Here is a 16,322-nt window from a genome sequence, read left to right on the forward strand (position 1 = left end):
AACAAGTGAGTTAGTTTTCCAACAAATAGACATTTGCATATGAAATTACTGTAGGTTTTTTTGCAAAGCCTGAAAATGTAGTTTTGCTGCCTTGTCTTCCATAACAGGCTCCATGTGTTTGCAATTCACTGGAAAAGAAACATTACTTTAGTCATCCGAAATTTAATTTACATCTGGCACAAGCAAGAATATCAGCAAAATCCAACATCTCTGCAGCTTGTCCTCAACTTCAGCTGCAGTTTTGTGTCCATATTACGCCCAGATGAACTGCCAGCACTGAAATCAAACCCACAGACAAACACAGGACAAAACCTGTTCTTCTAAAGAATGTGGACTCAAGTTTTTTATGAAATGTCACAAGGAAGGCTGACTGTTATAAAAACATCCACAGTAAAACTAAATGTAACAAATAAAACGTCACTGGTGGGATATTCAAGTTTATTTACCGGTAAAATTGTTCAGGAGACAAAATCCCGATTAAAACACATGGTTCAGAAGTATTTTTCTTCAAAGGAAAACATAAATTTTTTGGGGACAATCTGAACCGCTGCATACCATGAATGATCAAAACAAGAAAGAATGATATTGTGCCACCTAGTGGTAAGCTAATAACTTTACAAACGTACACCAAGAGACACTGATCTTTACAGTTTACTTTACATGAGCACATATAGCAATTTTACCAAATAAAAAATAAATCAGCTTTAAAATAAATCTGTGGCTAGTGTGAATGTATAAAAAAAGCAGGCTTCTCAAATATACATGGCACAAAAATCAACATGTATTTTTCTGTACAAAATCCATTGCAGGGGAGATTTCTTCTCTTTTTGATCGTTTAGATCAGTTTTGTTGAATCATCTGTTTATTTATCTCAGCGTTTCACATCATAAACTGAGAAATAATGTCCCATAGTAAACACATGCTCAGAGTCTATGCAATTTCTCAAAGCAGAGGTGGTCGTCATCAGCAGTTCACATTTTAAAATTAATGTTTATTCAGAAGAGATCACTCGAGTTCCTTAAACCGCGCAAACATGGCTTTGCGTACTGCCTGCTTGTAGGTGTTGTGGTCCCACGATGGGGACTGGTTTTTTCTTTTCTGTTAGAAAAATGAAAAAAAAAATTGCAATTTACTAGGTAATTCCTACAAGATGCATTAAACAAAGAAGAAGAAAAAACACTTACTTGGACGGGTTCAGCGCCTAAACCTGGCCTCTCACTAGCTTTGTTTGTCTCCCTGAAGATGAAAAATACAAGACAAAATTAAAAAATAATGAATTATCCAATTTTTTTTTTTTTTTTTTTTACACTCAGCAATTTAAACTTTAGTCTACCTTGAGCTTCCAGCCCAGTTGCCATGTTGTTGTTGCTGCTGCTGCTGCTGCTGTTGGTGATGTTGCTTCCGTCTTTTCTGTTCTGGCGATCTGGAAGATTCTTTGGCGCTTAGCTGTGGAGAATAAACAGCACATTTAACAACATTCGCTATCATTTAAAAAGTATGAACTAATTACACGACTGCTTCAGTCGTAAAAACCCCTTACTTGACAAATGTGTACAGACCTGCTTCTCCTGGTTTTCCAAAGCTTCCAGCTCTTTTTTCGACCTCTTGATCTTGAGGTGAATCTCCATGTTTTGCTGTTTAGGGAACAGGCTGAGTGTTAGAAACTAATCAGGATCTGATCAGACTTTTTTCGTATGGAATATGAGTTAGTACTTTATGGAGATCGGAAAGCTGCTGGTGGCGGATTAGAGCGTCTTTGTTGGGGAACTGTCTCCTGCACAGCAGACAGGCCATCTTCTTCCAGTCCGTCAGTCTGTCCTTCTCCTCTGGCTGGCTCTTCGGCGTGCTTTTAGTTGCCTCCTCCTTGTCTTCTTCCACCTCTTCATCGCTTCCAGCTCCGTAGTCTGATGCCAGCAGACCCAACGAGCCCATTGGACGCTAAAACCAAAACAAAATTTAATAAGGAGCAACAGCCACAAACCGTGTTGTATTGTATATTAATTTCTCACACAGGATTACACCATTTCTGCTTCCTGCCTCTGAGTCATAGTTAACTGCTTGAAATATACAACGCTAATTATTTTGTATGAGTTTCAATTTTGAATTTAATTACTTAAATTGAAATTTCAGCTATAATGTAATTTATGAGGATGCAGATGTTCAGGAGAGGATGACTTACTTTAGATTTTTCATCTTTCTTGACAGGAGTAAGAGGTTTCTTAAAAAGATCATCAGCACCTGTGATCTACAGGAACAAAAGAATATTAACAAAAGTTGTAGCTACACCAGTAGAACGACATAAATGATGAAAAGCTGAGGATCATGTGCCAACCTTCCGCTCAAAAATAGCAAAAGCAGCATCCGCCGACTTCGACTGCCTCTTCTCGTCGTCTATTCCAGACTTCAGGACGGGAGATGGAGAACGCACCGTTTCTTTCTGACGATTCTGGATCTTTGCCCAGCGCTCCATATCTTTCATTATCTGCAAACAGCAACAACAGAAGAGTTATTCCTCGCCTACCTGTCATGCAAAATCCACCATGATGTGTGATTACATTAAAGGGAATGCTACCTTAACAGCAGCGAGACTTCTCGGCTTCTCGTCTTTGCCGTCCTTCTCTTTGTCTTTTTTCGGAGAGTCCTCATCTTCCTTTCTCTCGGGAACGACAGAGAGAGATTGGACGGATCCATCAGAGCCGTCTGCAGAACCAGCAATGGGGGCAGCAGAAGCCTCGGGAGGTGCTGAAGGTTTCTTCATCTCTAACGGAGCGTCTGCAGCCGGGTTGGAGAGAATGGCTCGGTCTTCTGCGGTCATGGTGGGAGTTGGGTGGGAACCCGCAGAACTCCCACCTGGAACTGGGATGTAGGTTTTTGATGTTCCATCCCAGTACAGGTACTCCTGGGTTTGAGCGTTGTAGAAATACTAAAACAGAAAATATAGAAAATTAGGGAATTATTTTTGCAAAAAATCACCCCCCCAAAAAAAGTTGTTTTTTTTTCTAAATCTAACAAAACCTGTAAATTTGTGAAAGAAAGATCAGGCTTACATGTTTGCTTTTAATTACAATACATGGTGTGAAAGTGTCCAAGGTAACTTATTACAAAAATGTAAAATTGATTTCTTGACAAGCATTTATGAAGCAAAATGTTTTTGTGAGAACGTTTTGTAAAAACAGAGAAAACGTGAGTAACGCCCACAATGAACAAGATCTGGCTTTCTCTGTTTCCAGCTCTGGAGGATCCACTGTATCAAGACAATATTTTAAATGCCACTGAAGACAGACGACAACACTGCAAATCCTCACTGCAGAGTAAACAATGGGATGTTTTCAATTAGAAACTTCATCAGCTTCGCAGCAATTAGAAATGCATCAATCACACCTTCCCATGGTTTATTTAAAGCACTGCATATTCCTGACCCTGTAAGCTGGTTTGGCTCTTGACCTCAGTGGCGCTAAAGACAGAACTCCACATTTATGTTCTGGATTCTCACCCTTGAGTTTGGATCGTAGTACAGTGTCGTCTCCGGATCGTAGTAGAAGCCTGATGTTGAATCATACAAGTAACTGGACGTGTCTGGGGTTTCAGAACCTGGAGAAAGTTTGCAATTTTACACGTCTTTAGAATTTAAAAGCGGATTTACAATCTAAAGTGGGTTTTATATTTTTTATGAATATCACCCACTTCCAATAGTTCTCGAAATTCATGCTTTCTCACCATAAATGTAAGTCTGTGATCCTTCTGGTGGGGGCTGTATTTCAGCTGAGTCTGTGGGAACATGAAGTCCACCAGTTTGGAGTGCTGGGGCTGAAGTAGTAGTTTTATTATAGTCCATTCCCTGCATAAAAAAACATTCAGTGCCCAAATTTTAGAAAACCAAGCAGAGTCTCAAGTTAGATCATCATCAAAAAGCCTTTTATAGTTCAGTAATAAAAAGGGAACCTTGAATACACTTCTGGTCATTTTAATGCGCATGGTGTACGTCTAAGCAAAAACCCAAGATTCAGTTTCTTAAGACGATTACAATTTTTAAATTACACCAGAAACCAAAGTGACAACATGGCCATTAGAGCCAGAATTGGTGGTGTTGGCAGTGGAGACACATACAAAATCTTGCCAAAATAATAAAATCCACCTGTTCATAAAGACTGGACCAGACAACAGACATTAAACTAAGACCAGCTGATAGCATGGCCTGTCAAAACGTCAGTGACAATAAAAACGTCCCACTGGAAGCTCAACAACGGTGAGCCGTCTTCTCCATGGTTATGGAGGCCATAACATAACATGTCTGCATTAAAAGTCATTTTTAATTATGTTATGTACACAATTTGGGATGTTTGAATTGGGAGTACTGAAATAAAACTAAATGAAAATGATAATCACATTTACTGTAATCCATTTGTTAATAGTTTGAAACTTACCAGGCTAAGGTTGGGGTCTGACGAAGCAGCAGGATTCATGCCGATAGTCATTAAATCTCCTAGTAGTAAAAACAACATGTTTAGGTATTTCAGTACAAAATCTTGTTCCAAAAAATATATAAATAAATAAATCTGAAGAACAGTCACCTTGCATTGCAACATCTGTTGCAGGAACGCCAGCCATAGGAAGCAGTAGAGGATGCAAGTACTGTGGAGGTGGTGGGAACGGCTGCTGTAATAAAACACCAGTCTGCCAGATTTGGTTAGTCAGTTTTTCCAACAAAGTCCAAATATTACACACAGATATCACTCAAAGCTGAAACAGTCCGAACAAGTTTCAATTATCGCTTAATACGGTAAAAATGAAAACAAGGTATTTAAAACTTTGAATGCTGCCTCTGCTGATGTGCTTATCTGCTCTTATTGTGCACTTTAATGAGTTCGACCACTGTTTAAATGTTCTTATTTAACTTTATATAGCACGCAGTTGTTTTTTATATAATCTTGCCTCTAACATAAAACTTACTCCTGTCATGGCGTCTTCAGATGGGTGCCCAGCCATCAAAAGGTTTGGTGCATCATAATCTCGTTTCAAACTGAAGCAGAAAGAAAATTCCAAGTCAATTCAATAAAAAAAAAAATGTATTGATTAAATACATTAATCAAATTAAAACAAAAAATAACAAAAAAGAAAAGAAGGGAAAGAAATAGATTTTCAACAGAAGATGGGTGAAAAGGGAAGACTTCACTCATGGAGGCTCACTTCTGGTTCTTGAGAGGTCTTGCGATTTCAGCATGGACTCTGATCCCATCGATGCACAGCGGCCTGGGTTTGGTGAGGAGCTCCACCAGACGCCTCACTTGCTCGTGGGAGTCCATGTCGACAAAGCAGAAGCACTTTGTTCCAGGGGGCTTTCCCTTCACCAAACGAACGTTTCTCTCATCCAGATACGCAAATGGATCCAAAGCTTTTAGGATGGTCTCTACTGTGGTGGTGGGTTTCACATTCTTGATTATCATCGCTATAAAAAGCAAACAAAACAAAAAACCTTGAGTTAATAGCCCTTTAAAAAAAATGACAAAAAAAACAGAAAGAGATATGGAACAAGTTTAGGTCAACATACTTTTGCTGTCTTTGAATACAGACTTGAGGTGGTCTGACATGTGAAGAGGGTTGCGGTTATGTGACGACTCTCCTGAAAGCTCATTTTGTTCTTGTTGGTGCTGCTGGTCGACCTGCTGCTGCCACGCCTCTGGGGTCAGGTCAGTGTTACGCTGAAACTGACCGAGAGGCAGCTCCTCTACAGGACCTTTGGCGTTTAGGTTGGTCCTCAGATCGTCTAAAGGCTTGTCTGATGGGGGTAAATGTGAGTCCAGGGTTGGAGGTCCTCTGTGATCTGGTTCCTGTTAGGAAAAATGGACAAAAAAGGTAAAAAGATATTGAAATATTTCTCAGTGGGGAAACAGCTAAGCACTGCCTTCTTAGATAATGATGAAAATTAATAATTCTGTCATCATACTCACAAGAAGACCTCTTTCGCACTCATTTGGCTGGACATACTTCATAGCAGATGTTCTAGTGCCAACCTTTATGGATCCCTGGAAAACAAACAGGCAATGCAGTTAGAAGTCCATCACATCAGTGACCCAGCTATGATGACATCCAGCATGCACTATGGGAGGTTTTATCCATCCCGTATAATGCAGAGAGTAAAACGGCTCAGCAGTTATTGGTGTGGAGCCCGGGTCCGTCGCCTTGCCGCACACTAGCCATTTATCTTCCAGAGTAGGGTGTCTTCAAAGAAGCTAGCATTTCGGACTCTGGCGTTTGGTGATTTTATTCATCATTTACACGTCTCCTACTCTACCCGTGGGTCAAACAGTTTTGCGATTCATACCATGTCTGTGAAAGCTTCTCACCATTTTTAAAGTTGAAAGAAATATCCTCGGATAGGCCTCAAGAAACGTGCAGAACCTAAAGCAGATTCAACTTTATTTGGACCATAAGTTAACAAGTCGAGATGCAATGATCTGGCTTTTTCGGGACGACATCAAAGATGTGACGAATCCGACTGTTTTGTCTGCTTCATCTAAGAAGCTCTCTGAGTTTTACAGTTATAGTTCAAAGCCTGAAATCTATAGCATAAGAAAATTACCAATCTTAATAAAACCTCTCTTTAAATTGAGATTTTTTTATTTCTTTTTGGGGAAAAAATGATACAGTAAGCTAGATTGCACCAGCTGATATTAACATCAACCATAACCAAAAGAACAGCCAGAGCATGGCTAAAACAGTGCTGGGCTAAAGATGCTCCAGAACAATTGTAGCCAGGACAAAGTGAGACAGATGTCAGGGTTTCCCCCTGTGTATCATAAGCCTGGTGGGCCACCAGGCTTTACTTGTGCCCCCACCAGGCTAAGCATTGCTTATTTAAGTTTTTATTTTTGTTTTGTTTGCATTTTTAAGATTTTGTAGTCGGTGTTCAGATATTAATCTTTCAATAACACATAATTATTAAGTGATATTTTCAAATTTCCTGTCAACTTTAAACATTTCTTAGCTCAAAAACACAGTGGGCTGCTGGATGAATGATGATTGCTCTAGCACACAACCACCGGGCTCAACGAGTTTTCTGGGGGAAACCTTGGATGTGAAATAGTCCACAAAAGGGGTTCAATTTTTTATTTTTTTTTTAAGTTGATTATTTCTAACCGTTAATATATTCAAGAGCTTTAAAAAATACTTCGGAAAACAGTTTTTAACACCAAAAACTTAGTTTGCATTTGGATGGCAGATGCAAACACAGCTTCACCCAAGAGTCACTTTCACAGCAGATTCTTCAAAAAAAACGAACAATGTCTTTGTCAACGTCTCCTTCCAAATGACCTTACTGCCTAAAAAATAAATCTATAGCCATCTATACAAGTTTCCTCAAGAACTACCAAAAAAGTTACAATTTACACTTAAGAATAGCTAACTGATGACAGTGAGGATGCTGCGTCTGTGGTGCCTTTTAGATCATAGTTCTGTGATAACCACGCAACCATAAACTCCTTTGTAAGAGTCACATTTTGATTTACCCCATTCAAGTTGATTTGGCAAAAACACAAAACAGCTTTCAGAGCAAGTAGATAGAAGCCACTGGAACCAAAGAGGGCAGAGCTTACCCAGCAGCACCGACACAAGCACATGTATGAAATAAGCGATACACCAAATAACAGCGAGCAAACACGGTCATAATCTTCATGCTGGCCGTCCAAATTCATTCAATGTCTTCCATTCTCAAGAAGCCTTCTGGAGCAGATTCTGCTGATGAATGCATTTTTCAGATTAAACCAAGAGTCCTCCGGTTGCATTGTTCCTCTTGCGATCTGAATTTGTCTGGTGTTGTCATACAAGACATTGTAGCTCGATCGCGTCCCCATCATTGAACTTACAAATTCCTGATTACCTCTAGAGGCAGATAACAGCAGTTGATCAAGCTCAACCTTTAATTTTCCGTAGACATAAGTAATCACAAGGTGCGCAGAACATGTTTAGGTTATAAATGCATTGAAGATATGATCCAAGAACAGTTCGGTTCAAGCAATTAACAGTCTACTCAATCCACATGAAAAACCAGAAAATGGAAGCCAGCTGCAGCCATCAATACAAGTCAGTCCACCAAGTGGCTAATGCCAAGTAGAAGTTGAGTAATAATAATAATAATAATAATAATAATAATAATCACAAGTATAATTGGAATAAAGGCAATCAAAACTATTATCCAGAAGAGGTACAGAATGCTTGAATCTTAAGACAGAAATTCTGGCTCATCTGCTGAGCATCAAGATAAATTGGACAAAAACACAAAATCACAAAGTGCTGCAAGCAATCCAAACAAGGACAAAAACAGACTCGCTGTGCTGAAAACCTTGATCGCAGTTTGTTTGAAACAATCGAAAAGCTCAGAAAAGGTGGAAAGTCAGAGCATCTGTGTTTAGAAAAGCACACACCTGCACGATACCCGTCAACCACATGAAAACCGCTGCAGAAAAAAAGTTATTGAAATTTATCCGAGTCAACTGAAAACCAAACATAGCCACTTCTCAAGAGTTCTCAAGGCGTTTGACATAACCAGCAAAACTAAAATTACATACAAAATCTGGGGAAAACAAAAGCCAAACTAAAGTTAAATATAACCTAAGACACAGTGGACTTCTTGCCCAATGAATATTTTAGACCTTAAATGCCACTTAAGAATTTTAAAACTTAGCTTTCACAAACTCTTTGCAAGCTTACTAACCAGCCAACTAATGGAAAAAAAATATAAAACTACAAAAAAAATGACACATTGCTGATATTTACTTAAACAAAATATTATAGAACAACTTTCTCTTAGTCGGTTTCCATTCAACCTTGTTTAAGAAAACAAAATGTTCCCAAAATCTGCCTTAGTTTTTAGTTTAGATTATTCACACAAAACAAAGGGAGATCATCTTCACATTAGAGTGCGCTTGGACACATGAAACCAACATCGCAGAATCAGTAAAATGGCAACCGCATTCAAGTAGTTCATTGCTTACAACCCAATCTCCCGCTTCAAACATCAATCTGTCAAGAGTTTCTATCAGATGAATATTTAGCATTACTTTCAACACGCTATTGAGCCAAAACAATCACAAATTACACAAAAAAAGATAAAATAGAAGAACATGTCTGAAATGAGCTGTTGCTAGCCTGACCATTGCCGTTCTACATGATTGTGCACAGTTCTCATCTCCCTTCAGTACCATTTCTGGTCTTTCTCCCATTGAGCTTGATTTCTCTGGTTGAATTTCAACCAGGCCAATTAGTGAATAGATGGTGAAGTTGCAAACAATGAAGCTTTTTTTCTGCACTGGTTTAGAATTGCAGCTTGCTTGTAATTTTACCAATGACAGCGGAAGATGTAAGATTAAAAGCCGCCTCGTTTGGCTCGGCAATTACCTCTGAATAGTGGGGGATGGTTGCTTAAAGAACAGGCAATTTTCAGTAAGATTCATAGCGTCGAACTGGCACATTTTATACATCGCGGGCAAACCTTAGAGATTGCGTAAAATTTAAAACTTCGACATAGTCCATGCCTCCAGGAGGAAATTGTTTCTCAATGGCCAAGGGTCCAAACCCTTTGTACGGAGCAAAGCGCAGAACAAGGGATGGTTTTTAGGCTGTTGCCGTCATGCTGATAACTTACACCATATGGCTAAACTGAGGAAAAAAGAAAATGTTTAAAAATCCATTAAATCCTAAAATTAGAAAGGTTCACTCTATATTTTTAGATTAAATATTGTTCAATGACCTCGCTGGGTTTTCCAACATTATCCTACAATAAAGACACGACAGCATTAAAAAGACTGATGTTGTTCAAGAGAAAAATGCTGCCTCTGAGCACTGCTTAAAACTTGTGACTGATGCGTTTGCGTCTCAAACAAATTCCTCTTTTGTTATTTAACTTTTAAAAAATAGTGTTAGAATTGAGAAACTGTTATTAAAAATTAATGTTAAGTATTACTTAAATCACTAGATGAATGCTGAAGTCTCAGGTGCAATGAATGGGGACTATTTTCTGTTTCATGACAAAATGCTTGTTAGCTAGTGTACAGCTAAAATATGAGACGTTAGCTCTGTCAAACCAGGTCTTTCCTGGAATTACTGAATAACAACTTCAGCAACATGATTTTGTGGATATATAATAATGACAGCAGGATATTTAGGATCAATATTTTGGATTAAAGCCCCTTCCCAACACCCCAGCTACTGAGTGCCCTCTCAACCCCTTGTAATCCAGATGGGAGAGACAGCCGTCTCAGAGTGACGAGGATGGGCCACCTTGTTGGACTCCATGAAGTGGACTGCATCCTCGAGGTTTAAAAACTCCACATAGGCCATATCGTAGCTGTAACCTGGGGACAGCATTTGAAATACAGATGGGTTTTTGTTAGTCAAGGTCAGAAATAGAAAAATAAGCATTCGTGAAAACATCGAGATCAAGAGCATTTTCACAGATTAACCAAAACACATACCTTTTTGAGACAACTTTTGTTTGATTTATTTTTTCTGGTTACTAGGCCATTTACTACAGCTTAGATAACCAAGACAAGTCATTGGGTTCAAGATTCCCAAACAACTGGCTGTAAATGTTTGCATGGCGTGAACCAAAGATAGTTCAATGGCATTTGGAATCATCAAGATGGAAATATGAACTTAGGACATCTCCTTCAATAAAAGACTTGGCCTCATGTAGACATTTGTGGCACAAATATAAATGAAGTTTTACTCTACAGCACTTTGTCTGTTTTACATACTATGAACGTGAACCGTGCGATACCGAGACAGTTTTCATTGTTTGTTCGGCAAGATTTGTTTTTCGATAATAGATATTCCTTCTATCTCAGATCTTCTGTGACAACACTTAATATCACTCCAAAAGTTGCCAGTTAGGAAACCCTCTCTTAATCCCTAAATGAGTCATCCTCGGATAACAAAGGTTGGCAGAACAGAATTCCCCCGAAACGGATTTTCACTGAGCAAGTTCACAGACACCACCAACAACGAAAGCAACCAAGAACAAAAGAAAAAAAAAAAGGCGAAGTTTCACATTTTGTTTCAGCGAAATATCGAGGGACATATTAGCGATCGACTGCCCCAAACAAATTACAAGAGAAGAACCTTAATTCTTACCTGGCACAACATTTTGGATTTTTATCCCCTGCATCGGTACGCCATCACGGACCGCAAAGGCTCCAAGAATCTGAAAGCAGGAGAGTCCTAGTTGATAACAGCACTCAGTCTCTGCACAATTGCCCAAATTTATAATGTTAACTGAAAGTTGTACTTCTTTTAAAATTACCTGATCCACTGAGTCAGTCTTTGGAATACCACTTATGGATATAATATTCGAAACTTTGTCCTTCACTGATGCATTCCTGTAATCTCGATCCTTTCAGAGAATGGTTATGGGATATAAACCAGAACATGAAAATTACAAAAACAATGTCTTCACAATAAATAGAGTCAGAAAAAAAGACATACCTGGGAACCAGAATCTGTGAATTTTGAAGGTGTAATAGGGCTAGGGTCCTTTACAAATTTATCCGTGGGAGGAAGTTCTTCGTGTTTGTAATCAAACACCCTTCTTGATGCTGTTCTGTAATCTATGTCCCTGTAGTCCTGATCTTTTGCTTGAATTGTGCTGTTGCTTTGGTAATCCTCTTCCTCCCCCAATTTTTTCCTAAAAGGTATTTGTTCAGGTGGGACATCTTTAATCTCTCTAAAAGGATCACTTGGCTCCTTAATCTCACGTGAAGGTTTATTTTGTTCTTCAAGGTACGGGGCCCTTTCATCATGACTCATTTTATTCTGGATATACTTCGGATCCCTTTCTCTGGGCCATTCTTTATCGTCTCTACTGCAACGACCTGTTAGAGGGTTTGTTTCTGGCATCAGATGATCCTGTGGACCCTTCTTGCCAGGTATTGGTGGGTCCATTGGAGGAAAGTGGTCCCGCTTGTGAAACGGTGGTGGGTCCCTCACATTCACATTGCTGCCGAGACCAATAGGGAAACTAGTATCAGGTCCACTTTTCAAATCTTTTCCCAAAAAAGGATTCTTGTCCTTTTGACGACTCTTCCACTCTTCGGCGAGAGTCATCTCCTCGCCACTTCGATAATCCATTTGGGGGCTGCCGCTTGCATCGGGGTAATCTCTACATCCAACAGTGTCTCCTGGACCCTTAAACTCTGGCCTCCGACCAAGGACATCTGGGGGCATGTCTAATCTTTCCCTTTCAGCTGGAGGGAACTCACCTGGACCAAATCTTAAAGGAGAACGGTCCCTATCTCTGAAGTCGACAGCTGGTCCAGGCCGATTTCTGAAGTCCATATCAGATTCAAATTTACCTCTTGGGTTGAACGGTGGCCCTTCTCGTCTATCATTATCCATGAGTCTCCTTTCATGTGGAGGTAAGTCCATCTCATAGCGATCAGCATCACCCCCTGGGTGCCTGTCGGGCATGTCCCTAAATCCATCGTCTCGCTCCATTCGATCCATGGGAAAGCCTCTTCTTCCATCAATTTCAGGTCTGTCAAAGCGGTTCATGTCATTATGGAACATTTCTCTGTCCCTCATGTTTGAAAATCTGTTGTGTGGTTCCCATGGAGGCATACCCCTCCCTCCTAAATCCCTGCCTGGCCCACGAAAACCAGGGTTCTCAACAATTTGGTCTCCAATGGAAATTTCAACATGCCTCCTAGGATGGAAGTCTGGCTCGTTCCTGGGCATGAAGAAATCTCTGTTTGGACCTCTTCCTCGCATATCACCTGGGGCCATATCATGACCTCTCATGGGAAAACCATCCATCCTTCGCTGGTCCATAGGTGGAAAATCAAACGGTCTTGGGCCCATATGGCCCATGTTCATGCCATCTCTATAATCAGGCATTGGACGATCTCGACCCCAAAACATCTCTCCACGATGATCACCACTGAAAGGTAAATAAATCTATTAGTGTGCTGATTAATTCAAAACAGACAACTGCTAAGGGTCAACTTGATTCTTTGGTTTCGGTTTCTTTATTTGCCAATTTGCTATCCAATTTTAAACCTCAGCATTGGCATTTTGTCACTGTAAACAAACTGTTTTTACGTGTGTTCATATCAGTTCATATCAGTTTATTTTTTGGTGAAGTTAAGGATTTTGATTAAATACAGTGGTAGAATAAAAATAATGCTTGTTTAATACATATCTGAATATTATCTGAAAAATCCCTGTTTTAGCAAGTTCATTCTTACACAATAAGACAGATCACAACCCTTGATTAGGGACACAATATACTATGAATATATCATGAGAAGAAATGTTTGGATGCATATTTGTTAGCTAATACATTCAAAGAATCATGAATGCACATTGTGCATGGCAATAAGATATTCAGCCTGTGCAGGGATGAAAATGCTGAAGTACACAGTGAGTGTGATGGAAATAGAAGAAAAATTAACAACCTTTCAACAAACATTCAGAAACTTGTGGAACTATAATTTAAGGAGAAAGTTTGGCTCCTTGTAAACAATCTATGTTGAAATCAGGGGTGGCTAACAACCTTTGAAGACTAATAGAAAACAAGCAAAAGCAGAAAAAAAGATGAAGATTTCAGCTTAGTCTAAAACAGAAAAGCGAGTTATCCACCCAAGGACCTGTTCAGACCTTATATTCATCTATACCAATCGGACTAGAGCTGAATCGAGGAGAGAGTGGCTCAAACTACATTAGACTGATTCTAAGCAAATAATCTAGAGTGTTTTACGGTCTGAAAGCAAACTGTGCAGAGACATTATTAGGACAACTCGCTGACAAAAGCAGAGCAGCACAGTCATTACCTGCACGTGTCTCAGTTTAGAATAATGCACTGTAGAAACAACATGCTCAAAATCAAGAACAGCTGCAGCAGCTGCTGGGTAATATAACAGAGATCTATCCACAGAAGTATTCAGAAGAAGCATTTATGACAAAACGTTGAGCAGCAAGGAGGTAAATGAGAAAGCCAACTGCACTGCTGTTGACACCAATCGCTCCATCATTGCCAGACAAGGCAAAGTGTTGAATGTTGATGTTCATACATTCAGGGATCAGGCGACGTGTGCAGCAAAGTTGAACAAAAACAGGTGATCGCAACTGGTAAGACGTTTGGGTTTTAGGGTGGGAGACTACAGCAAGTTAAAAATGAAAGCAGAGTGGAAACCCAGTGAACAGTAACGTAACTATTGAGATGCAGCTTGCCCACGCCAAGGGAACAATAAAAAAATATTGATTTAATGCATTGACCACTTTAAACACAGGTATGGTTGGTGTCCTGCAACTTTCAGATGTGTCTCTGCTTCAAGGCACCTGAATTAAATAATTAGGTCATAAATAGGACTTGTATTTATATTGAGGAGCTAATTCAGCCACTGGATTCTGGGTTGTTGCCAGTGGCGCATGTAAAAATGCTGGACAGCAAAACCCCTCCACACACCTGCTGACTGTTTAAAAGTAATACTGGCTACTAGACCACAATACCTTTTGCCTTATATTAGCACTGACTGGTGAATAAAAAAAAATCTAAAATTGTGCTAATCAGTGAACGCACCACTTGCAACTGCTACCATTGACAGCAACACTCTAAGCAACACTCTTTGTTTAAAGGGAAGCCAGAGGCCAGTGAAAAGGAAACGGCATTTTCCATGACATCTGTGGTTCATGAAAAACAGAGTGAGTGTGATATTTTGAGAACATAAGAAGCAGGCTCAACTTACTACATCAATGTTAATCTGCTTTTATCCTTTTGAGCTTTTAGTCTCCTTTATGGAACATCCTGGATTTGGAAATGTTGGCAGCCTTTTGGCCAACTAAATGTTTTGGAACGGATACATATTCTCCATGGAGTACACACAGGAAGCCTGCTGTTTTTACTCATGCTGGTTGCACTAGTCATGTTCATTACTGATGTATATTAAATAAAATTTCAAATCACTGTAGATTAAAAAAAAAAAGTAATACCCTGTTTTACAGTGCTGCCTTTTCTGCTATGAACTAATGAGCATGCTCACAGCTGGGAAATCAAGTTAAAAAGTTAATCCTCTTCTACCCCATTATATTATAGTTTTTAAAACAAAATCACAATAGACTAATATCTGTTTAATTAAGGCTAAACGTTACAAAAACAAGATCAGAAATCAGCCACACAGCATTATAAACGTGTGCATTATATCCAATTAAAACGTCAAAAATGATCGCAGAGCAAGTCTGAATTATTCTAATGACAGATGAGAACATTGAGAGGAAAGAAAAGTGGATTTATTGCAACCGTTTTTTGTCCTTGCAATATTCAATCAATATCAGCATTTCCTGCTTATTATGCTGCCCTAGTTTTGAACAGTCGTGTTAAAAAGTTCCAGCTATACTTAAACAAAATGCAATGTAAGAATAGGACCTTACAACTGACTGTTGTTTCTAAACATTACATTTAAAAAAGAAATGCAGTACCAACCGAGCAAGTGCATATTTCTTACTAATAACATAAGGTTGCTATAAATGTGCCATTAAGTAAAAAAGATGTTTCCTTACCGGAAGGGTGGTCTTCCCCGTGGTCCCGGTCCATCCCACATGTTTACAATTATTCTATATTTAGAAAAAATAAAATATCAGGATCGTTCGAGCTGCACAGGAGGGCGCAACATTGTCCAGTGAAATAGCACCCCCAATAAATAATCATAAACCCGGTTACTCTTTAAACAGCTGACTTTATAAGTGCAACTTATTTTATTTTAGCAGCAACATTATTTAATGGCACGATGTTGACTCTTTGAAGATGGTTGCAACAACGTCAGCTAAGTGACAGCAATGACTGGGGGAGTGACTGTTAGTAATGGTGGCCGGCTAACTGTAGCTTCCACAACAAGGCCCATTACATCTCCGCAAAAAACACGAGCAGAAAAGTCATGAATTACAGCACTGCACTAGGATTCAGAAAAATTGCGGAGCAATCGTGGTAACACGGATGCGACTTAACTCTAAAAACCTGATTTTGACGTGAACTCAAAGAAAGAAACAAGTCATCCGGTGACGCTTTGAGCTATCATGACAAGCTAACGCTCAACAGAGTTCCTCTGCGTTTAATCTTACCTAAACAGTCTCTACCACAGGGATTAAACTTAAACATTGTTCATAATATTTCATCTAGAAGACCCACCTTGGCTGTTCTTAGGGCTTAGTTTTTAATTAGAAATATTTTCAACGAGTTTCTTGTTGAAAGAACTAAAACAAAAATGGAGACGATGACGCTTCTTCTACGTTGAGATTTAATGATTTCCAGCTAATCCTCTTAACAGCGTCACCTACTG

At 39.3% G+C, this 16,322-nt stretch overlaps 1 protein-coding gene across 2 annotated transcripts; it reads right to left on the minus strand.

Annotated features, from left to right (window-relative positions):
* Positions 1-421: 421 nt before the first annotated feature.
* rbm6 (RNA binding motif protein 6) lies at positions 422-16,322 on the minus strand. 2 transcript variants are annotated; one of them, XM_008408705.3, is made up of 22 exons: positions 16,172-16,322; positions 15,547-15,600; positions 11,479-12,928; positions 11,297-11,386; positions 11,128-11,197; positions 10,276-10,349; positions 5,949-6,023; positions 5,549-5,828; positions 5,188-5,446; positions 4,951-5,020; positions 4,572-4,656; positions 4,425-4,483; positions 3,718-3,838; positions 3,494-3,591; positions 2,573-2,923; positions 2,333-2,482; positions 2,180-2,245; positions 1,714-1,938; positions 1,560-1,634; positions 1,334-1,446; positions 1,185-1,236; positions 422-1,098 (listed from the first exon to the last, which is right to left on the minus strand). In XM_008408705.3, exons 2-22 carry the CDS (start codon positions 15,585-15,587, stop codon positions 1,006-1,008), a joined length of 3,897 nt encoding a protein of 1,298 aa, XP_008406927.1. In that variant the 5' UTR covers positions 15,588-15,600; positions 16,172-16,322; the 3' UTR covers positions 422-1,005. The 2 variants fall into 2 exon arrangements, with proteins under 2 accessions (XP_008406927.1, XP_008406926.1); XM_008408704.3 differs by having other exon boundaries at positions 4,572-4,674.

The sequence above is a fragment of the Poecilia reticulata genome, chromosome 5 (genome assembly GCF_904066995.2).
Source record: "Poecilia reticulata chromosome 5, P_reticulata-male-v2, whole genome shotgun sequence".
NCBI lineage: Eukaryota > Metazoa > Chordata > Actinopteri > Cyprinodontiformes > Poeciliidae > Poecilia > Poecilia reticulata.

Coding starts and splice junctions, on each gene's coding strand:
- rbm6 (XM_008408704.3), bottom strand. CDS start 15,587: ATGTGGGATGGACCGGGACCACGGGGAAGACCACCCTTCCG. Junction 11,387..11,478: donor TCACAGATTCTGGTTCCCAG/GTATGTCTTTTT, acceptor ATTCTCTGAAAG/GATCGAGATTACAGGAATGC. Junction 3,839..4,424: donor CAGACCCCAACCTTAGCCTG/GTAAGTTTCAAA, acceptor TTTTTTATGCAG/GGAATGGACTATAATAAAAC.